The sequence below is a fragment of the Hibiscus syriacus genome, unplaced genomic scaffold (genome assembly GCF_006381635.1).
Source record: "Hibiscus syriacus cultivar Baekdansim isolate YM2019G1 unplaced genomic scaffold, ASM638163v2 tig00110597_pilon, whole genome shotgun sequence".
In the NCBI taxonomy this organism is placed as follows: Eukaryota; Viridiplantae; Streptophyta; class Magnoliopsida; order Malvales; family Malvaceae; genus Hibiscus; species Hibiscus syriacus.
The window spans coordinates 1,127,467-1,146,832 of NW_024062795.1; the positions used below are offsets into that span (position 1 = coordinate 1,127,467).

Sequence of the window (19,366 nt, forward strand, 5' to 3'; positions counted from 1 at the left end):
TGAATTAGTGGTACGTTACCTTTACTGCTCGTCCATAATCTTAATCGGTGCATCATCAACATATGATAAGGATAGCAAACGGGTCGAGTTCAGATATCCTTCTCTATCCTCACACTTATTATTAAATTAAAGACATATCTGATTAGACCCGCCTTACAGTAATCTTAAGTTATATATAAGCAACAAACATAAAACAAACACGTCCATTAAAAATAATAATAAAATAAACCAAGAATTATTTTAATTAAGTGTTAACATAGATCTTAAAGTACATAAAACACTATAATAAAATACATAATTAAAGCCTAGAAACATAAATGACAAACACATAATATTTTTATTCTTTGACACACATAAAGAGAAAATCGCCTCAGTGACCAAAAATGCCTTATAATATACGATTTTAACCAACTTTTTCCGGATTTGCCAAAATGACCAACAAAATCGCAATGCGATCGTTAATTCGCAACGCGATCTCCATTATCGCAAATTCGCGTTGCGATAGTTGGAAATCGCGTTGCGATGGTCTACAGTGTCGTTGCGATTTTTCCAATTCGCAATGCGAATAAGTAAATCGCAACGCGAATTGGAAAAATCGCAATGCGATACTGACTATCGCAATGCGATACTTACTATCGCAATGCGATAATACAAAATCGCAACGAGATACTGATTTTCGCAACGCGATTCTGACTTTCGCAACGCGATTTACATAGCGCCATTCGTATTAACGCGTATTTTTTTTTTCAATTTCCAAACACGAATTTTTTCTTAATAAATCGGAAATTGAACCGTCCACAGTAATCGCAACTCATAACCTCAAACCCAAAATCACAACACTCAGTCCCATCTCCATCTCTCACTCTCTACGGTGAAATCCGTCCCCATCTCCGAAGATTTCCGTCCCCATCGCCGGCGAAATCCCTCACAACCATTCACAGTCAAAAATCCCTCACAATCATTCAGAAATGGAAAATCAACCTCCGAGGGTTAGTTTTTTTATTTTTATTTTGAAATTTTTGCATTATTTTAGGTTTTTCATATTGAGATTGATGATAAGTTTACTGGTAATTTCAATAATAGATTGTTGCCAATACTGCTAAACTGTTTAGCCTGTGAAGTTAGTATTTGTCTTTGTTTTGTCTTTTGGTTGAAGTAATGCAGAAGAAGAATAGTTTCGAGAATGAAAATCGCAACGCGGAAATAACTATCGCAACGCGAAATAAAAAACGCAACGCGAAACCAAAATCGCATTGCGATTTTTCATTTCGCGTTGCGATTCTCTCGTTGCGATTTTCATTTCGCGTTGCGATTTTCATTTCGCGTTGCGATTTTCATTTCGCGTTGCGATTCTCTCGTTGCGATAGTCATTTCGCGTTGCGATTCTCATTATCTCGTTGCGATTTTCATTTCAACCAAAAGACAAAACAGTGTTGCAAATTTTAGTTTCAAGAATAAACTACTATTTATGTTTATTGTTTTTGGTATATCTTGACAGTGTAGTTTTTGGTATATCTAACTTGGTATGTTTATTGTTTTTGTAGAAATTTTTTTCGGCTTCATTGACATTAAGGAATAAAGTTAGCCTAGCCACTACAATTGCTTCGAAGCTTTCACTTGCACAAAGAAAATTGTTTGAGGAAATCTGCTTCGGGCCATGGCTGAGAGTACAACATCCGGGTGGAGATGCTAATTTGACCCATTTGTGGCTTCAGACCATGACTAGAGATCTACCCGACAGTATACAACGTGGTGAGGAAGAGATATGGTTTCATTTTCCACCGGCGTATACTTGTTTTGGGCGGAAGGAGTTCTGCTTAATCACTGGTCTACGATTCGGACACGATGATGTAGGCCGGTACACTCGTCATATCACCCGCCCATCATGGTTATCCAGGGTTTTTCCTGATGAGTCAATAGAGAAGCCGAACTTATACGTCGACGATATGAAGAAATTGTTTAATAAGAAAGATGATTTTACTCGGATGAATGACGTCGATGTTGTCCGAGTATGCCTTCTACTACTTTTGTATGCCGGCTTTTTAGGCAGAGAGGCCAGCCAACCTATTCCTCAGGAGCTAATATTATTGGTAGAGGACCTAAATGCATGGAATCTGTTTCCGTGAGGTTCGTATATATGGAAAGCTACCTGGACTAAGTTGTCGTCTGCCTTTGATGACCGCAAAAGTTTGCGGGGCGATGGGTCGAAATACACTTTGTCAGGCTTTGTTTGGGCCTTTAAGGTAAGAATTTCTATATAATGTTTTCAAAATTATAATTAATTATTTAACAATTACTAATGTTTGTTATTATATTGTTTGTAGATTTGGATATTCGAGGCCTTTCCCGCCATGAAGACATATGCAATAAAAACTTCAAATGATATTCCCAGGGCTATTTCCTGGAAGAGGAAACCTCTGTTGGATTGGGAAGACTTAATACCATATGCGACTTTGAAATCCACTTCCCGATAAGCCTTTACAGCCTTCCAGTATGTCCATTTGTGCTTTTTTATACCAGCAGACCTTGATTTTAGATTACTATACAAATGAACACCACAAAGTCCATGAAAAGCATCTGGGAAACACCTTCTAACAGCGTTGTCAATTGAGTTTGCCCTATCGGATATGATTGTCAGATTGCTAATAGGACCTATGCAATCCCTAAGATGCCCCATAAACCATGTCCATGAATCAGAGGTTTCAGATTTGCCAACCCCGTAAGCTATTGGTAATATCCCATTGTTAGCATCCATGGCTACTGCTAATAAGTTTACTCCAAGGTATCGACCTTTCAAATGTGCTCCGTCAACTATAATAACTGGGCGCATGCAAGTAATAAACGAACGAATTTACAAAATAATATACACAAGAAATATAATCATTTAAATGTGAAATGCATGTAACTAACAGAAATGAGTCAACAGAATTATATTGATTTACTAACCGCAACACCAATGGCGATAAACAGCAACTCAAAGCGTCCATCTCTATCTGTTTTGATATGAGTTACCGACCCAGGATTTTTCAGCTTTAAATTGTGACAATAAGCCGGCAGTTGGGCAAACGATGCTTCTGGCGACCCCCTCAACAATTCCAAGGCATAACATTTGGCTCTCCAAGCTTGAGAATATGATATACTAATCTTGAAACGAGCATTCATGTCAGTCATAATTTCATGTCCCCGATATACCCTGCCATTCAAAAACATTAACTTAGCCAGAAAACCACCCAACACCTTTTTGTTTGCCTGTCTATGGTGAGGAAAAACTTGGGTTCTTGAACATGTATGTTTATTAATAAAAGTCCTAACTTGAAACATTGTGCAATCTTTTATCCTCTTTGCAATCATACGCCACGTATATTTTTTGTCAATCATACACCTTGTTTCGAAACGATCTTTGCTTGATTTGTTAACTTTTAGTTGATAGCCATCTTCCACACATTTCGTATACAAAGCTATCTTCAAGTCTTCCTTTGTATCAAAATAATCATCTTTCTTGATACGAATAACTTTTGTGTAACAATCAACTGCTTTCTTTGCCAACTCTTCTTCCGGTAGCTGAAGTAATTCTGGCATATTCCAGTTATACTCCCGTGGTATTTTCTTTTCTTCGGGGACTTTTTCTTCTTATTTTTCTTATTCAGGATTATATGAATTACAGAATGGATGTTCAACATGTTCATTCACAGTCGTAACTTCCTCCTCATTATCATCAACAACATCTTCCTCGGCAACGGGTGTTTCATCATCAAAATTCAGGTATTGACCAATATCAAAATCATTACACGCAGGGTCTGTTTCTTCTTCTGAAACATCATCAAAATCCGTGTATTGACCAATATCAAAGTCCGGGTATTGACCAAGATCAAATTTCGAATACTGACTAGTACTCACAATTTTTCTCTTGGCTCATCATCGTCTAATTGGTCAATACGAAAACCAGAATTTGGTGCTGAAAGTTGATTTGGATTTGGATTAGAGAAAGGCTGTGGGTTTTGAGACCCACTTAGTTGATTACTACCCGCTACTGACCCAACAATACTACTTCTAGGTTCAACAACATACAATGTAACATCATCACTTGAAACATTAATGTAAGCAATGAATCGTTCAACATCTTCATTGTCGGTTAACAAATAAACTTTATCATTTCTCTGATAAGATAGCCTAAATCCACTTAGGGGCTCTAAATTCAATTTCTTTGAAACACGTAACATTAGGGTTTCATAAGTTAACTTCTTTAATGACAGTTTTAGTTGAAGATTCATGGGTAAAGGCATATATTATAAAACACCATGAACATTCTCCCATGACCCTCCAAAACATAAATCTATCCAAACATGATCAACATTAGATGATTTCATGGTTGTAACTAAACAAACGAGATGCGAAACTAAGACATGTTGTCGGATGGGGAAGGATGTCGTTGGATATAGGAACGGATGTCGCCGGAGAGAGTGATAGATGGAGATGGAATGAGTTGCGATTTAGGGATTTAGGTTATGAGTTGTTGCTGCTGCGTATATATATACACAAAAAATTTGGCTTGCGAAACTAAAACCTGTTGCGAACTTTGAAACTCGCATTGCGATTCTGTATTATCTCGTTGCGAAAGTCAGAATCGCGTTGCGAAAGGCAATCATTTGACCATCGCAATGCGAAATGCAAATCGCAATGATAGAATCGCAATGCGAATGAAAAAGGCAACGAGGATTAACATGCATAAACTTTTAACAATTATTGAATTCTAGGTACTTAACCAAACATTTTCAAACCAAAAGGAGTATATATGTTAACAAAACTTGCATTATGTGTTTAACATTTTCAGTTAGGCATGTATTAGTAACTTGAGTTTGAACATTGCTATGATCTGTTCAGTTGTTATCACTTATTAGACATTCATTTGACTATCGCAACGCGAAAATGGCTATTGCAACGCAAAAATGGCTATCGCAACGAGAAAATCGCAATGCGAAATGCGATTTTCTCGTTGCGATTTTCATTTCGCATTGCGATTTTCATTTCGCATTGCGATTTTCTCGTTACGATAGCCATTTCGCGTTGCGATAGTCTGTTTTGCCTTCAACATAAAACAGATTGAAAATCAACAAATCAACTATTACATTTCAACACAAATTATGTACACATCAATTAAACAAATCAACATTTACAAATCATCTTTTACAAATCAATTAAACAATCAAAAAATAATAATAATTCTTATTTCTTCATCAATTATTGAATCAATGAATCAACAACTTTGTGACCCCGTACATCCATTTCACGCAGCTCACTTAAGGATTAACCTGCAGAAACCAAACATTTGCTCAAACAAGACTTCCTACACATCTAAAACCTACAAACAACAAATTATTGAATTCTAGGTACTTAACCAAACATTTTCAAACCAAAAGGAGTATATATGTTAACAAAACTTGCATTTGACTTACTAATTAACAATGGACACTTTCATAACGCGGATGCAGGTAGGCAGCGTCTCGAATATATTACTCTAGCCATATAATGCCGAAACCACAAGCCTACTGCAGCTCTATCTCTATCGGTGGGAGGTAAAAACTCTGTGCTTCCCGTCGTCAAACGCGCCAAGCAAAGGCATACGAGAGGACCGCAATCCCCTCTGGCTCCCGGCGATTACTGTGGCGCGGTCTCGTCTCTGACAACTGTGACATTGAACTTCTTTGGCTTCTTGTGTCCAGAATGACTCCAATACTTAATCCCATCCAAGAATTTAGCCAAATGAGAGCTCCATCCCTTGAAAATATCTCTCAAATCAGACAGTGATATGTAATTAATCATGCTGTCATACACTATTATCTTCAGGGATGAGAGCTGAAGTTGGACGAGAAGCCAGTGACGACGTTCCAAAACAGGGATAAACACCTGCGATCATAAGTAATAATTCATTTATTTGCGCACTTATTTATGAACACCTTTAAAAAATTTAAAAAATAAACACTAACCTTATTGACCTCCTACCATGCAGGATAAAGTTTAGCTTGTCCATTGCCCAACAAAAATGATTCATCTCGTTGATTCTTCAAGTGAACTGCGTGAAAAGCCGTCGGCATTATTGTATATAGCGATTTTTTTTTATTTTTCCTAAGCTTCCTTATTATTAGTAGACATGACACCCACGCATCGATATGCTGTTTTACAAAAAAATACATATATTAGTGAATTACATTAATTTTTAAACAAATTAATCAAAATCATATATAAGACAAATATAAGACTTACCTCCCAATCCAAATAGCCACTGTCTTCAACCCCTAATAGCACACCCCACCAAGACCGATCAAGCAACAAAAACATTTCATCGTTGAGTTTGCTGATGTCAGTGTAACACCCTTGGCTCCACTCATGTAGATAAAAATCAACTGCGGTCTTAGCCCAAAGGGTATTATCCACAATTGTTTCCGGTAGTTGTCTCCTCTCCACTTCAGATACCGGAAGGGTACTAGCCGGTAACTCATACGAGAGCCAACTCTCATCCATCATATCCGGAACCGGTGGGGGTTTCTCAATTCTTCGATATATTACCCCATGTGAATCGGGCTCTGGAATGGTGGGAGGGACCTCTTCAACGATTACAGTGGCCTCTTGAACGGTGGGGGGGAATCTTGAGGGAGAATATGGGCCTCTTGAACGATTGGAGGGGACTCTTGAGGGATGACCGGTGAGTCGAGCTTCTTCTTGCGGAGTCTTCGCACCATTGGGGTGAACGGAGACGTAATAGCACGTCCACGCCGTCTGATGCGTGAACTCCGTCGTGCAAGGAAAACCCGACGTAAAGCATCCACCTTATCGGGCCGCTAAAAAAAATTAATACATAAATCAGTAAATAAACAGACATGATATTAAACAAAGACAAATATGTTTCAAACTAGCATTGTATTCACCCAAGTCATTATTCTATCATAGTTCACAAAATGCTCAGATAACATTCCAGAAGTAAGCACTTATATAAACATTTAAAAGGACAACATATATAAACATTCCAGAAGAAGAATAGTTTACTTTTGCAACACGAAACTTAAAATCGCAACGCGAAATGACTATCGCAACGCGGAAATGGCTATCGCAATGCGAAATGAAAATCGTAACGACAAAATCACAACGCAAAATGAAATCGCAACGACAAAATCGTAACGCGAAACACAAATCGCATTGCGATTTTCATTTCGCGTTGCGATTTTGTCGTTGCGATTTCATTTCGCGTTGCGATTTTGTCGTTGCGATTTTCATTTCGCATTGCGATAGCTATTTCCGCGTTGCGATAGTCATTTTCGTGTTGCGAAAGTAAACTATTCTTCTTCTGCAAATTGAAACTTGAATGGATTGCATTACTTCAACCAAAAGACAAAAACAAAACCAAAAACAAATACTAACAAAAACAATTTAGAAGTATTGGCAGCAACCGAATGAATTACGAGTATGAAAAATCTTAAACTTACCTCGTTGCGTAGAGTATGAACCTCATTCTGCAACGATGCTACCATCTCACGTAGAGCGGCTACCTCACCGCGTAACGTAGACACCTCAACACGCCATGCACCATCGTCTTTGCGTAAAGTATCGACCTCCTCACGCAAGGCATTGACCTCATCACGTAACTCCCCTAACTCATCCCGTTGAGGTGGAGGTGGAGAACAGGGAGATAAACGTCATGGCATCTTTGCCGGTCGCCTATCTTGCGGTGATGGTGGAGAAGAGGCTCGATGATGTGACAGAATAGGTGATGGCTGTCGTTGTGGAGGTGTATAGCCGGGTCGATCAGATAATGGCTCTGGGTGAGGTGATAGCTCTGGGCGAGGTGATGGCTCCCGAAGTGGAGGCTGCTCATCAACCATTCCATCAAAAAAACGCTTACTAGCTTGCCACCAATCAGTGGCAAGCTCAGCTTCCGTGGGTGTCAGCCTCTGTAGAGGAGTGTTGGCCTCCTAACAATATAAAAGCTCAAACAAAGTTAAACGTGTACTAGTAATAACTTGTTTATAAACATATGGTAGTATTTATGTTAACTTACATTATTTATTGTCGTATACCATAGTAAATCTTCCCATTGCAAGGTCCGTTTCCTCTTCTAGGAAATAGCCCTGGGAATATCATTTGAAGTTTTTATTGCATATGTCTTCATGGCGGGAAAGGCCTCAAATATCCAAATCTACAAACAATATAATAACAAACATTAGTAATTGTTAAATAATTACTTATAATTTTGGAAACATCATATAAAAATTCTTACCTTAAAGGCCCAAATAAAGCCTGTCAAAGTGTATTTGGAACCATCGCCATGCAAACTTTTTCGATCATCCAAGGCAGACGATAACTTATTCCATGTAGCTTTCCATAAATACGAGCCCCACGGAAACATGTTCCACGCATTTAGGTCTTCTACCAATTTGATTAGATCATTTGGAATAGGTTGTTTGGCCTCTCTGCCTAAAAAGCCGGCATGCAAAAGAATTAGAAGGCATACTCGGACAACGTCGACGTCATCCATCCGAGTAAAACTGTCTTTATTATTCAACAATCTTGTCAGGTCTTCTACGTGTAGACTCGGCCTCTCCAGCTCAGGAAAAACCCGGGATAGCCATGATGGGCGGGTAATGTGTCTAGTGTACCGACCTACATCATCGTGTCCGAAGCGTAGACCGGTGATTAAGCAAAACTCCTCCCGCCCAAAACACGTATACGTCGGTGGAAAATCAAACCATATCTCTTCATCACGACGTTGTATAGTCTCTGGTAGATCGCTAGTCATGGTTTGAAGAAACAGGTGTGTCAACATCGCATCTCCACCGGGATGTTGTACTTTCAGCCATGGCCCGAAGCATGTATCCTCAAACATTTTTCTTTGTGCAGGTGAAAGCTTCGACGCAATTGTTTTGGCCAGGCTGACTTTATTTCTCAAGGTCAATTGAGCCGAATAAAAGTTCTACAAAAACAATAAACATACTAAATTAGATATACCAAAAACTACACTGTGAAGATATACCAAAACAATAATAAACATAAAGAGTAGTAGTTTATTCTTCAAACTTAAATTTGCAACACTGTGAATTTCGTATTTGTCTTTGTTTTTTGGTTGAAGTAATGCAATTCATTCAAGTTTCAATTTGCAGAAGAAGAATAGTTTCTGAAAATGAAAATCGCAACACGAAAATGACTATCGCAACGCGAATTTGACTATCGCAACGAGAGAATCGCAACGCGAAACTAAAATCGCATTGCGATTTGCATTTCGCGTTGCGATTCTCGGTTGATTTAATAAGCAATCTAAGTGAAATGGTTAATCTATTATTGAAATTACCAGTAAACTTATCATCAATTTCAATATGAAAAACCTAATAATAATGCAAAAATTTCAAAAAGAAAATAATTAAAAAAACTAACCCTCGTTGGTTGATTTGGTTGATTTTCCATTTCTGATTGTGAGGGTGGCTCTGAGAGATGGAGATAGACGGATTTCGCCGGAGATGGGGACGGATTTCGTCGGAGATGGGTGAGAGAGTGAGAGATGGAGATGGGACTGAGTTTTGATTTTAGGTTTTAGGTTATGAGTTGCGATTACGGGATATACTGTGGACGGTTCAGTGTTCCAATATATTAATATTCGTGTTTGGAATTTAAAAATAAAATACTTGGCCAGGATACTAATGGCGCTTTGAAAATCGCATTGCGATTATGTATTATCGCATTGCGAAAGTCAGAATCGCGTTGCGAAAGTCAATATCGCGTTGCGAAAGTAAGTATCTCGTTGCGATTTTGTATTATCGCATTGCGATTTTCCCAATTCGCGTTGCGATTTACTTATTCGCATTGCGAATTGGGAAAATTGCAACGACACTGTAGACCATCGCAACGCAATTTTCAACTATCGCATTGCGAAAATGCAACGCGAATTTGCGATAATGGAGATCGCGTTGCGAATTAGCGATCGCATTGCGATTTTGTTGGTCATTTTGGCAAATCCGGAAAAAAGTTGGTTAAAATCGTATATTATATGGGATTTTTTGTCACTGAGGTTATTTTCTCACACATAAATGATAAACCCTAAAATTATACTAAAATTTATAATAATCTAAAATTTAATGGGTATTTAGTGGGCGGGCAAATATGAGGCGGGCGGATGTGGGGCGGGTAAGGTCTCAAACCTATCACCCGCCCACTACCCGCGACGAGTATCACTTTCTAAATCCACACCCGCCCACTATCCACTAAAGTTATACTCATCTACGCCCCAATTAGAACAAATACGATACAAAATCTACGAAATTATACCCGTTTATCACCCCTAATATATGAGCCCAACTCCATATTTCCTCCATCCGTGGATCAACCATAAAGTTGATTAACCCGGTTCAATTATTTTCAACTCGTCTAGTATCCTAATAAATTTGGACGATTCACTTAAATTAACACTTGAAATATCTTTTAGATAAAACTCATCAATAAGGGGTCCCATTAGTAAAAAATATTATTTTTCTTAAAAGTCTTAAGGTGATGTTTGGTTATCATGAATCCCTTGGAATTAGAGGGAATTGGAATCAAATTCCACCACTTTCCCATGTTTGGTTCAAGTTTTCTAAGGGAATTGGAATCCCTCATGGCTTCAACTTTCTATCAAATGAGTGAGAGTGAATTCCATCAAATGAGTGAAAGTGAATTCCATCCAAGAATGAATAGAATTCAATTCCCTTGTTGGAGGGAATTGAAATTTGACCATAATACCCTCATCAATCTTTTGATAACTTATTTATATATTGAATAAAAATATTTTTTTATTATTTCGGGTCGGGTCGAGTTTCTAATTCATATATTCGGGTCGGGTCGGGTGAAACTTTATTTTGGTTGAGTCGGGTCGATTTTTTTAAGTGTGATATTCGGGTCGAGTCGGGTCGGTTTTTTAAAGTGTGATATTCGGGTCGGGTCGGGTTTAGGGTGAAAAAACCGGACCCGACCCGAAAAAATATATAATTTTACCTTATATATTTAGGAATAATTACAATAATACCCCTCTATATATAATTTTTTTCAATTAAGTCACTGTTTTTATTGAAAAAAATAATTTTTTTTTTATTTCGGGTCGGGTGAAACTTTATTTTGTTCGGGTCGGGTCGGGTTTTTTAAGTGTAATATTCGGGTCGAGTCGGGTCGGGTTCGAGTTTAGGGTGAAAAAACCCAGACCCGACCCAAAAAAAATATATAAATTTATCTTATATATTTAGGAATAATTACAATAATACCCCTCTATATATAATTTTTTTTCAATTAAGTCAATATTTTTATTGAATAAAAATGATTTTTATAATTTATTGAAATGAATAATCAATCAATAAAATGAAAATTTAATATTTTTAATTTTTTATGATATATTACTACATGTAAGTTGTAAAACAAACTAAAATAAAGCTGAAAAATAAAAAGGGCAATTATGTCATTTTACATTATTGAAATCAACATCTGACATGTCTGCGAACCAAACAGAATATGTAATTGGATTCCAATTCCATTTCCAGACAACCAAACAGAATATAGAATTGGATTCCAATTCCTGACAGATTCCAATTCCTGACAGATTCCAATTCCTTCACAGATTTCAATTCTCTCAGAAATATTCCAACGAACCAAACGCCACCTAAGTATGAGTAATTGTGTATATAAAGTGTATTGTCAATAAATTTAAAAAGTTTTGAACATATATTATCTTGTAATCACATCAAATAATTTAAAAAATTATATTTGATTGCAATAATTCATAATTGACTTGTTTATCTTTATCCCTTCATATATATGTTATTAATAATTAAAAAAGATTTTAAAGAATTTTTACTTGACAATCTCATTAAATTATTTAAGAAAGAACATATTTAGAAAAAAAGGGATTTGATAACCTCAAGAAGAGTTTTTTTTTAACGTTCAGTTACTCCATTTTGTTGAGATAAATTGACACAGAAAGTGATATGAACAATCTCTTTTTCCTAAAAGAAAGACACTAATGTGTGAGAAAAATATGCACTGTCATTATCATTATTAAAAATCTCAACAAAACTCTTAAATCGAGTTTTAACCATTTTGTGGAATCTTTTAAAAATATCACCAACCTAAGATTTATTACATATGAGAAAAATTCACATAATACGAGAATGGTCATCGATAAATGAGATAAACCAATGAACCTCATTTAAGCTTTTGAGCTTTTGACACGAGAGAAACCCCAAATGTTATTGTGGATATTAGCAAAAGGTTTGAAAGAGTGGTACAAATAAGGGCAATATGTACTTCTAGTTTGTTTGGCAAAGTGAAAAATATCGTAAAAAAATAATGAAGGATTTTTATTAATGAATATCTTGGGAAACAACTTTGTTAGATAAAAAAATTTAGGATGACCTAACCTAAAATTTCATAATAATATCTCGGCAGAAACATCAGTATGTGGTGGAGAGATCGAAACAAGAGGAAACAAAAAACTAGAGTTGGCTTGGGTTTGAAATGGAAGAAAGGCTTCAAGAATATAAAGTCTATCACGAAGCTTAGCACTGTCAATAACCTTTGCAGAGCTTGAATCCTAAAATTCACAAATATCGGAGATAAAACGGGTAGTGCAACACAAGTCAACAAACAATTTACTCTTGAAGTCAATGTAGCAAAAGAAATGCTACATTCATGCACAACACACGCATGCTTGGGTTCGAAATAAGAATTCAACTGGCCAAATAGTTGTTTCAGTTCCTCTATTTGTTGCTTACTAAACGAACTAACACTAGTGTTATTGGTCATGACATAATGACCCTGAGATTCACGATGGGAGGCTGTTTGGAAGACCTCCAGTCTGCGGGTCGCCCATGGAGTTTCCAACATTTATCAATAAGATGACCAACCTTCTTGCAATGATCATACCAGGGTTTGCCCTTCTTAGGGAGAGAATCACTATGAGAGTGCGTAAGCAAAGCCGATCCTTAAACAACATGTGTAGAATGCATGAGAATTTGCATGCTTTCCTCGCAACGAACTTCAGAAAATACCTCCCTGTGAGACAGAAGAAGTTTAACACCCAAAATACGCCCACGAACTTCATCGAGATCTGCAGTTAAACCAGACAAGAATTGGAACACACATCGTTTCACAATCAGTTGTTTAAAGAGCTTAGAATCCTCTCCACAAAGCCATACATAGGATTCAAACAGATCAAGTTGCTACCAAAATTGATACAAATGAGTGAAATACTGCGTGACACTCATACCTTGCTTGAAGATACTAATCTGACATTCAATCCCAAATAGAATAGCAGGATTGTCGAGATTGAAATAAGTTTCTCGTGTAGCATGACAAATTTCAGAGGTTGTATTATACAAAATAAAGTTCTCCCCCATCACTTCAGGAACCATAGCATTAAGTAACCACGACATAATCATGATGTTCTCATTCAGCCAAGTATCGTAATTAGGATTAGTAGAGTTTGGAATCGATATATTTTCAAGAGATTGTTGCTTCCAACGACCAGTGATGTAAAGTCGGACCGATTGAGGCCAATGAATGTTGTTATTGACATTCAAGCGATGACACGTGATGGAAGTAGTAGAGGAGTCAGCTGGGGTGTTAGAGGCAGAGGGCGTAGCCTTAGAAACAACTTCAGAAGAGATTGAGAAAACCACCATAGTCGATATATGGTGAGGCATGATCTAACCTAAACTGATATCATGTAGAAAATAAGTTTACTGGTGAAGAAGATAAGTTTTTATTCACCATCCTATCTAATTGAAAAAGTACAATGAAGCTTTATATAAGAAATGTGCAAGAGTCATATGTAAGTTAACTTTATCCTTATCTACAAAATAAGCTAGAGTTGGTGATAAACTATAACACTAATATTTACAGGATAATCCCAATCAATATCTAGAAGTGTTACATGACTTATACGATCGAACACCTAAAAATTATTTTTTAAAGAAAGATTAATTTCCCCTCCAAAAAATATAACTTTTACAGTCTGCACCTTACCAAAAAAATATGTTAGAATTTTGGAGTCTATTACTCATAGAGAATGATTATCAACCCACGACGCCAAGAATCGATACCTAATTGATTACGAGGTATCTTAATAATAAAAATTTATGAATTTAAAATTAATTTAAATCACAATCCTCTTAATACACGTGAATGTTTTCAAATATAATAATCAAATGGCTTTTTTAATATCAAAATTCACTAAACTTTTGGAAGAATGTTTCCTTGTTTCGAATAATAAATGGTTCGTACTCGAATGAGTTTGAAGACTATCCTATTTAATACTTTATCAAAAGGACATTGCCTAATCAATTTTAAAAATACAGAAATAGATACACTACCATATAAATGTACAAATAATAATAAAGTCACAAATATATGACATAATACAATAAAAAATTACACGAATTACTGAAGTAAAAATACTATAGTTTATTTGGTTTGAAAATGAGTCCTTTTTTTTATTAATTGAAAATGAGTCCTTTTAGTTCAAATTATCGAGAAAGTTGTAGTCCAAATAGTTTAGATACCATCTCTCAGTTATTTTTAACGAACGTTACCTCGATTTTATATTATGGTACGCGGACTGCTCTATCCCGTAGTTCTGATAAAATATTTTTAAAATTTTAGACAGAGATTATTGTGGAAGACGGCTATCGGATAGAGGTTGTGTGTGCCTGAAGTAAAATGCTCTATTCAAGCTTTTTTTAAGGGAAAAAAAGCATATTATAAACAGAAACGAACCATATGTGGGCGAGGTGGACTGAAGCTGCAGGACCCGTGCCTTAAGCAAATAGCTGCTCATATTGAGGTAATCCCAAGTTTGGTGCATTTCCATTCTCAGGAAAGTTCTGCTGCTGAGTTTGAGAGGTCAAAAAGCTTTGCTGAATTTGAGGAGTCGAAGGATAAGGTTGTCCACCCAAATCTGAATTGAAATTTGGTCTTAATTTGAACTAAATTTAACACTTCATCTTTAATTTTTTTATTAATTAACTCATGTATATATCTAATTATATTCGCTGCATATGATTTAAGTGATCTATGGGTTGCAGTGGTGAAATGAATGTCTGACTTGGGTGTTTATTGCTTTGATTTGGTGCTTTTTTGTCCTGGCTTTTTATCATCATTGGAGTGGCTAAGAGCTTTAAGGATCGTCATTGTATGACAATGAGTCGGTGTGTTTTGATATCTTACGGAAGGTACTTTATCTTTTCGTGTTATCATTGTTGGTTCTTTTGAACCCTCGTATTGGAAGCTGGTTGTTTACTTGTTTCGGGCGTGAGATTATTCCCAATTTATAGTGTTCTTAAGTTTTGATTGAATGATGTGGTAGGTTTATTTAAGAATTTTCATGGTGGTTGTGTCTGTATGAAGTTTGTCAATTATGGTGAGATTTAGTGTATAGTGTTAGGCTTGGAGAGCTCTCTATGTCTTGACCGAGTTTATTAGGTGTGATTTTGTGTGTCGTCTAGGGTGTCAGTACGTAGGTGGTGTTTTCCCCTCACTTGGGATTCTGTAATCTACTATGTAGACCTAATTTTAATATTAATAAAAAATAATTTAGGAGAAGAAAAAAAAAAGACTAAAATGATGAAATTTTTAAATATGAGTATTTAAATTTATTTAATTATTTTTTGTTAGGACTAAATTGATAGGTTATATAAGTTTTTAAAACTAAAATTATTATTATTATACCGGGATATGGAACTATTCATGTCTAGTATTTAACTATTAGTGACATGTTTGTAACGATAATTTAAGTGGATGACATGTTTGTAAATTTTAGAAGACAAGTGGCACATATGTTAGTAAACCTACAACTAAGTGACCTTGGGTGTAGTTTACCCTAAATAATTAACAATATATATAATGTACCCTAAGTTAAATCAATTCACTAAATTAAAATATTATTTTTAAAGTTTTTAATTTTGTAAAATATTTATAGTGAAAACGATAAAAATAATTTTATATCAATTTTTAATTTTTTTCACATTTTTATTTTTCATAATAAAAAAAATCATTTCTGACAATTTTAACTACATTTGTTTTCTTCATTGTTTTATATTTGTTTAGAAAACAAAACTAAAAAAACTATATTTTCTAAAATTAAATAGATCTGAATTAGAGTCATAAATATATATTCTAAAATTAAAACCAAACATGAAAGCATATAGTTAAAAATCATTGAAAGGGTAGTTTGCACGTTAATTGGTTAACAAAACAAATAATAACACACTTTATCGTTGTCCATAAGATTTGCTCTTTATTTATAAGCTTAGACGTATAGATTCCAAACTCGTCAAAGGTATCATACTTCCCTTTACAATTCTCATTTAATCTCTCAAGAAAACGAGCAAGCAGTATCATATACTGCCAGGAAAATACGATAAGAAATTAAAGAAAACAATCCCATGGAAACTCCAGTAGAAGAAAACAGCAAGACCAGAGAAACTCACTCTACATCCCATTCATCAAAAGGCGGCTTCAAAACTCTACCTTTCATCTTAGGTTCTCAAAACTTTGCATTCAATGGTGATTTTATAAGTATTTCAGTTTAATGTTATTTTTTTTTTCAATTTTCATGGAACATTTTTGACAGCAACCGAGGCCTTCGAAAGGGTGGCGACTGCTGGGTTACCTCCACTTTTGACAGTGTATTTGACGACAGAATTTGGCATGGAAACTGTCAAAACAGCCACCGTAGTCAACTTTTGGTCAGCGGTCACCCACTTGACTCCGATCATTGGTGCTTTTCTTGCGGATTCTTATATGGGAAAGTACTGGATGATCGGATTCGGATCCGTGGTTTGTTTTCTGGTAATCAAACCTGTAAAACCTCAAGTTTCTTTCGTTTTTGATACTTTAACAAATTTGTTGTTAGATTTTAGATCGGTGTACAATGTTGTCACTTTTGTTAATGTTTTGGTTTGAATTATTCATGGGGACGCTGCGTCCCTTTTATTTCGTTTCTAATATTTCTACATTGATATATTGAAAATGGCTACCGTCAGCTCTTGGTTGCATTTGTGAACCCCAAATCTTCCCTCGTGTGTTCATCGACAAAATGTTTATGTTTAATTTTATACAAGATTTCATGTATTTAGAGGGTTTAAAAAGGATCATATCCGTTCCTATATCGAGATATGTGTTAGGTTGCAGTAGCATATGTTTTATTTTGTTTAAACAATAGTGAAAAAGATTGATATGTATGATTGTAACTAAAAAGTAAACAGGCATGCGGGCTGCTCTGTCCAGTAGTTGCTGAAAAAATATTTTCAAGTTTTTATGCAGAGATAGGATGGCATTACTGAAATGAACCATTTTTCTTTTCTTATTAATTATGTTTTCATGTTAGGGGATGGTTCTATTATGGTTAACAGCCGTGATTCCAGAAGCAAGGCCTTACTGCGACCCGTTTAGCACCATTTGTGAATCCCCCACAACACTCCAACTTCTAGTCTTATATTGTTCATTAGGCCTGATCTCTGTTGGATCCGGTGGCATAAGATCATCCTGCTTGGTCTTGGGAGCAGATCAGCTGGGAAAGGGAAACAATCCGGAAAGTGCAAAAACATTACAGAATTTCTTCAGTTGGTACTATGCTACCGTCTCGTTTTCATGTCTCATTGCTCTAACTTTGATCGTCTATATTCAAGAAGAAGCGGGGTGGGGAATGGGTTTTGGAGTACCTGTAATGCTAATGTTTGCTTCGTCTCTCTCTTTCTTCTTGGCATCTTCCTTGTACATCAAGTTGAAGGCCAAGGAAAGCCTAATCACCGGTTTTGCTCAAGTTCTGGTGGCCTCTTTCAGAAATAGGTACTCCGAGTTACCATCCCATGCCACAAAAGAAGTTTACCATATCAAAGAGGGATCGATGCTTCAAGTGCCAAGTGAAAAACTAAGGTATCATTATCGCAATACATTGCCTTACCGTTTGATTTTTTTTTTTTATGTTCATTATCCTTATCCTTTGTATGTTCTTTGTAATCTGTCCAGGTTTCTGAATAAAGCTTGTGTGATAAAAGATCCTCAACGGGACTTAAGCTTGAATGGAACTGCTTCAAACCCATGGAATCTTTGTACAATAGATCAAGTGGAGGATCTAAAAGCATTGCTCGGAGTGATGCCGCTTTGTTCTGCAGGAATCATGTTGTCTGTGACTGTTGTTCAAGCCCCTTTGGTAATAGTTCAAGCACGCACCATGGACAGACATATAAATTCAAACTTTGAAATTCCAGCTGGTTCATTTACCGTTTTTCTGATGACCGCTATCGTTGTATGGATTGCATTTTATAATCAAATAGCTCTTCCTTTAGCTTCAAAGATTAAAGGAAAACCGGTTTGTCTTAGTTTGAAACAAAAAATGGGGATTGGTCTTCTTTTCTCTTGTGCATCCGCCATAGCATTAGCAGTTGTAGAGTATACTCGACGAAACATCGCGATCCAAGAAGGACTCTCTGATCAACCACAGGCCCAAGTGCATATGTCTGCACTATGGCTACTGCCATACTATGCCCTAGGTGGCTTCGCTGAGGCTCTTAATGGAATTGGACAGGTTGAATTTTGCTACTCCGAATTACCTAAAACCATGTCAAGCATCGCGACGGGTTTGCATGGATTGGGACTTTGCATTGCAGGTCTAGCGTCGATTTGCATAACAAACACAGTTAAAAGTGTTACTAAAATAGGAGGGGAAAGTTGGCTTTCAAGCAATCTGAACAGAGGACATTATGACTATTTTTATTTCCTTCTTGCTGGCTTGGGCATGCTTAATTTTATATACTTTCTGGCTTGCAGCAAAGCTTACGGCCCTTGTCATGGACATCAGGAAGACCATGCTGAGATATGCAGGAAAAAAGATCATGAGGGGATAGCTGGTTGTTAAGTTTCTCTTAATACTCTTGTTAGAAATGTATGATGCCAAAACAAAAAAAAACTCTTACTGTATTAATTGAGTACACAAATAAAAGTTTTAGAAAAAGAATGTGAGCCTCTTGTTGTAAGTATGACTGGAATGTAAACATGACATGAATAATATACAAGAATATAAATAAATTAAAATAAAAAGGATTTAAATGCACTAAATGCTAAATTAAAATATAGATGGATAAGTAAACAAATAAATAAAGAGGTTTAATCTACTATTCCAATCGAATATAGGTTTCCTAACTTTGAAACCCTTTCCACGTCTTCAAGTAAAATCTAGCAACCCATGGTAGATTAAAAAAAACCTTTTTTAAAAAAAATACAAATTTTACATTCTGCACTTTATCATAGGAAAAATATGTTAAATTCAAGATTTTGTTTCGCATAGAGAATGATTAACAATTCA

At 36.0% G+C, this 19,366-nt stretch overlaps 1 protein-coding gene across 1 annotated transcript; it reads left to right on the forward strand.

Moving 5' to 3' along the window:
* The first annotated feature begins 16,445 nt into the window (after positions 1-16,445).
* On the forward strand, positions 16,446-18,919 carry LOC120134747 (protein NRT1/ PTR FAMILY 1.1-like). Its single transcript, XM_039151183.1, has 4 exons — positions 16,446-16,542; positions 16,634-16,851; positions 17,390-17,937; positions 18,031-18,919. Exons 1-4 carry the CDS (start codon positions 16,446-16,448, stop codon positions 18,917-18,919), a joined length of 1,752 nt encoding a protein of 583 aa, XP_039007114.1.
* Positions 18,920-19,366: the final 447 nt, after the last annotated feature.

Bases quoted from the DNA above. Each gene is read 5' to 3' on its own strand.
- LOC120134747 (XM_039151183.1), top strand. From the start codon at position 16,446: ATGGAAACTCCAGTAGAAGAAAACAGCAAGACCAGAGAAACTCACTCT. The intron at 16,543-16,633 runs GTTCTCAAAACT...CATTTTTGACAG, and splicing joins AACTCTACCTTTCATCTTAG to CAACCGAGGCCTTCGAAAGG. The intron at 16,852-17,389 runs GTAATCAAACCT...TTTTCATGTTAG, and splicing joins GATCCGTGGTTTGTTTTCTG to GGGATGGTTCTATTATGGTT.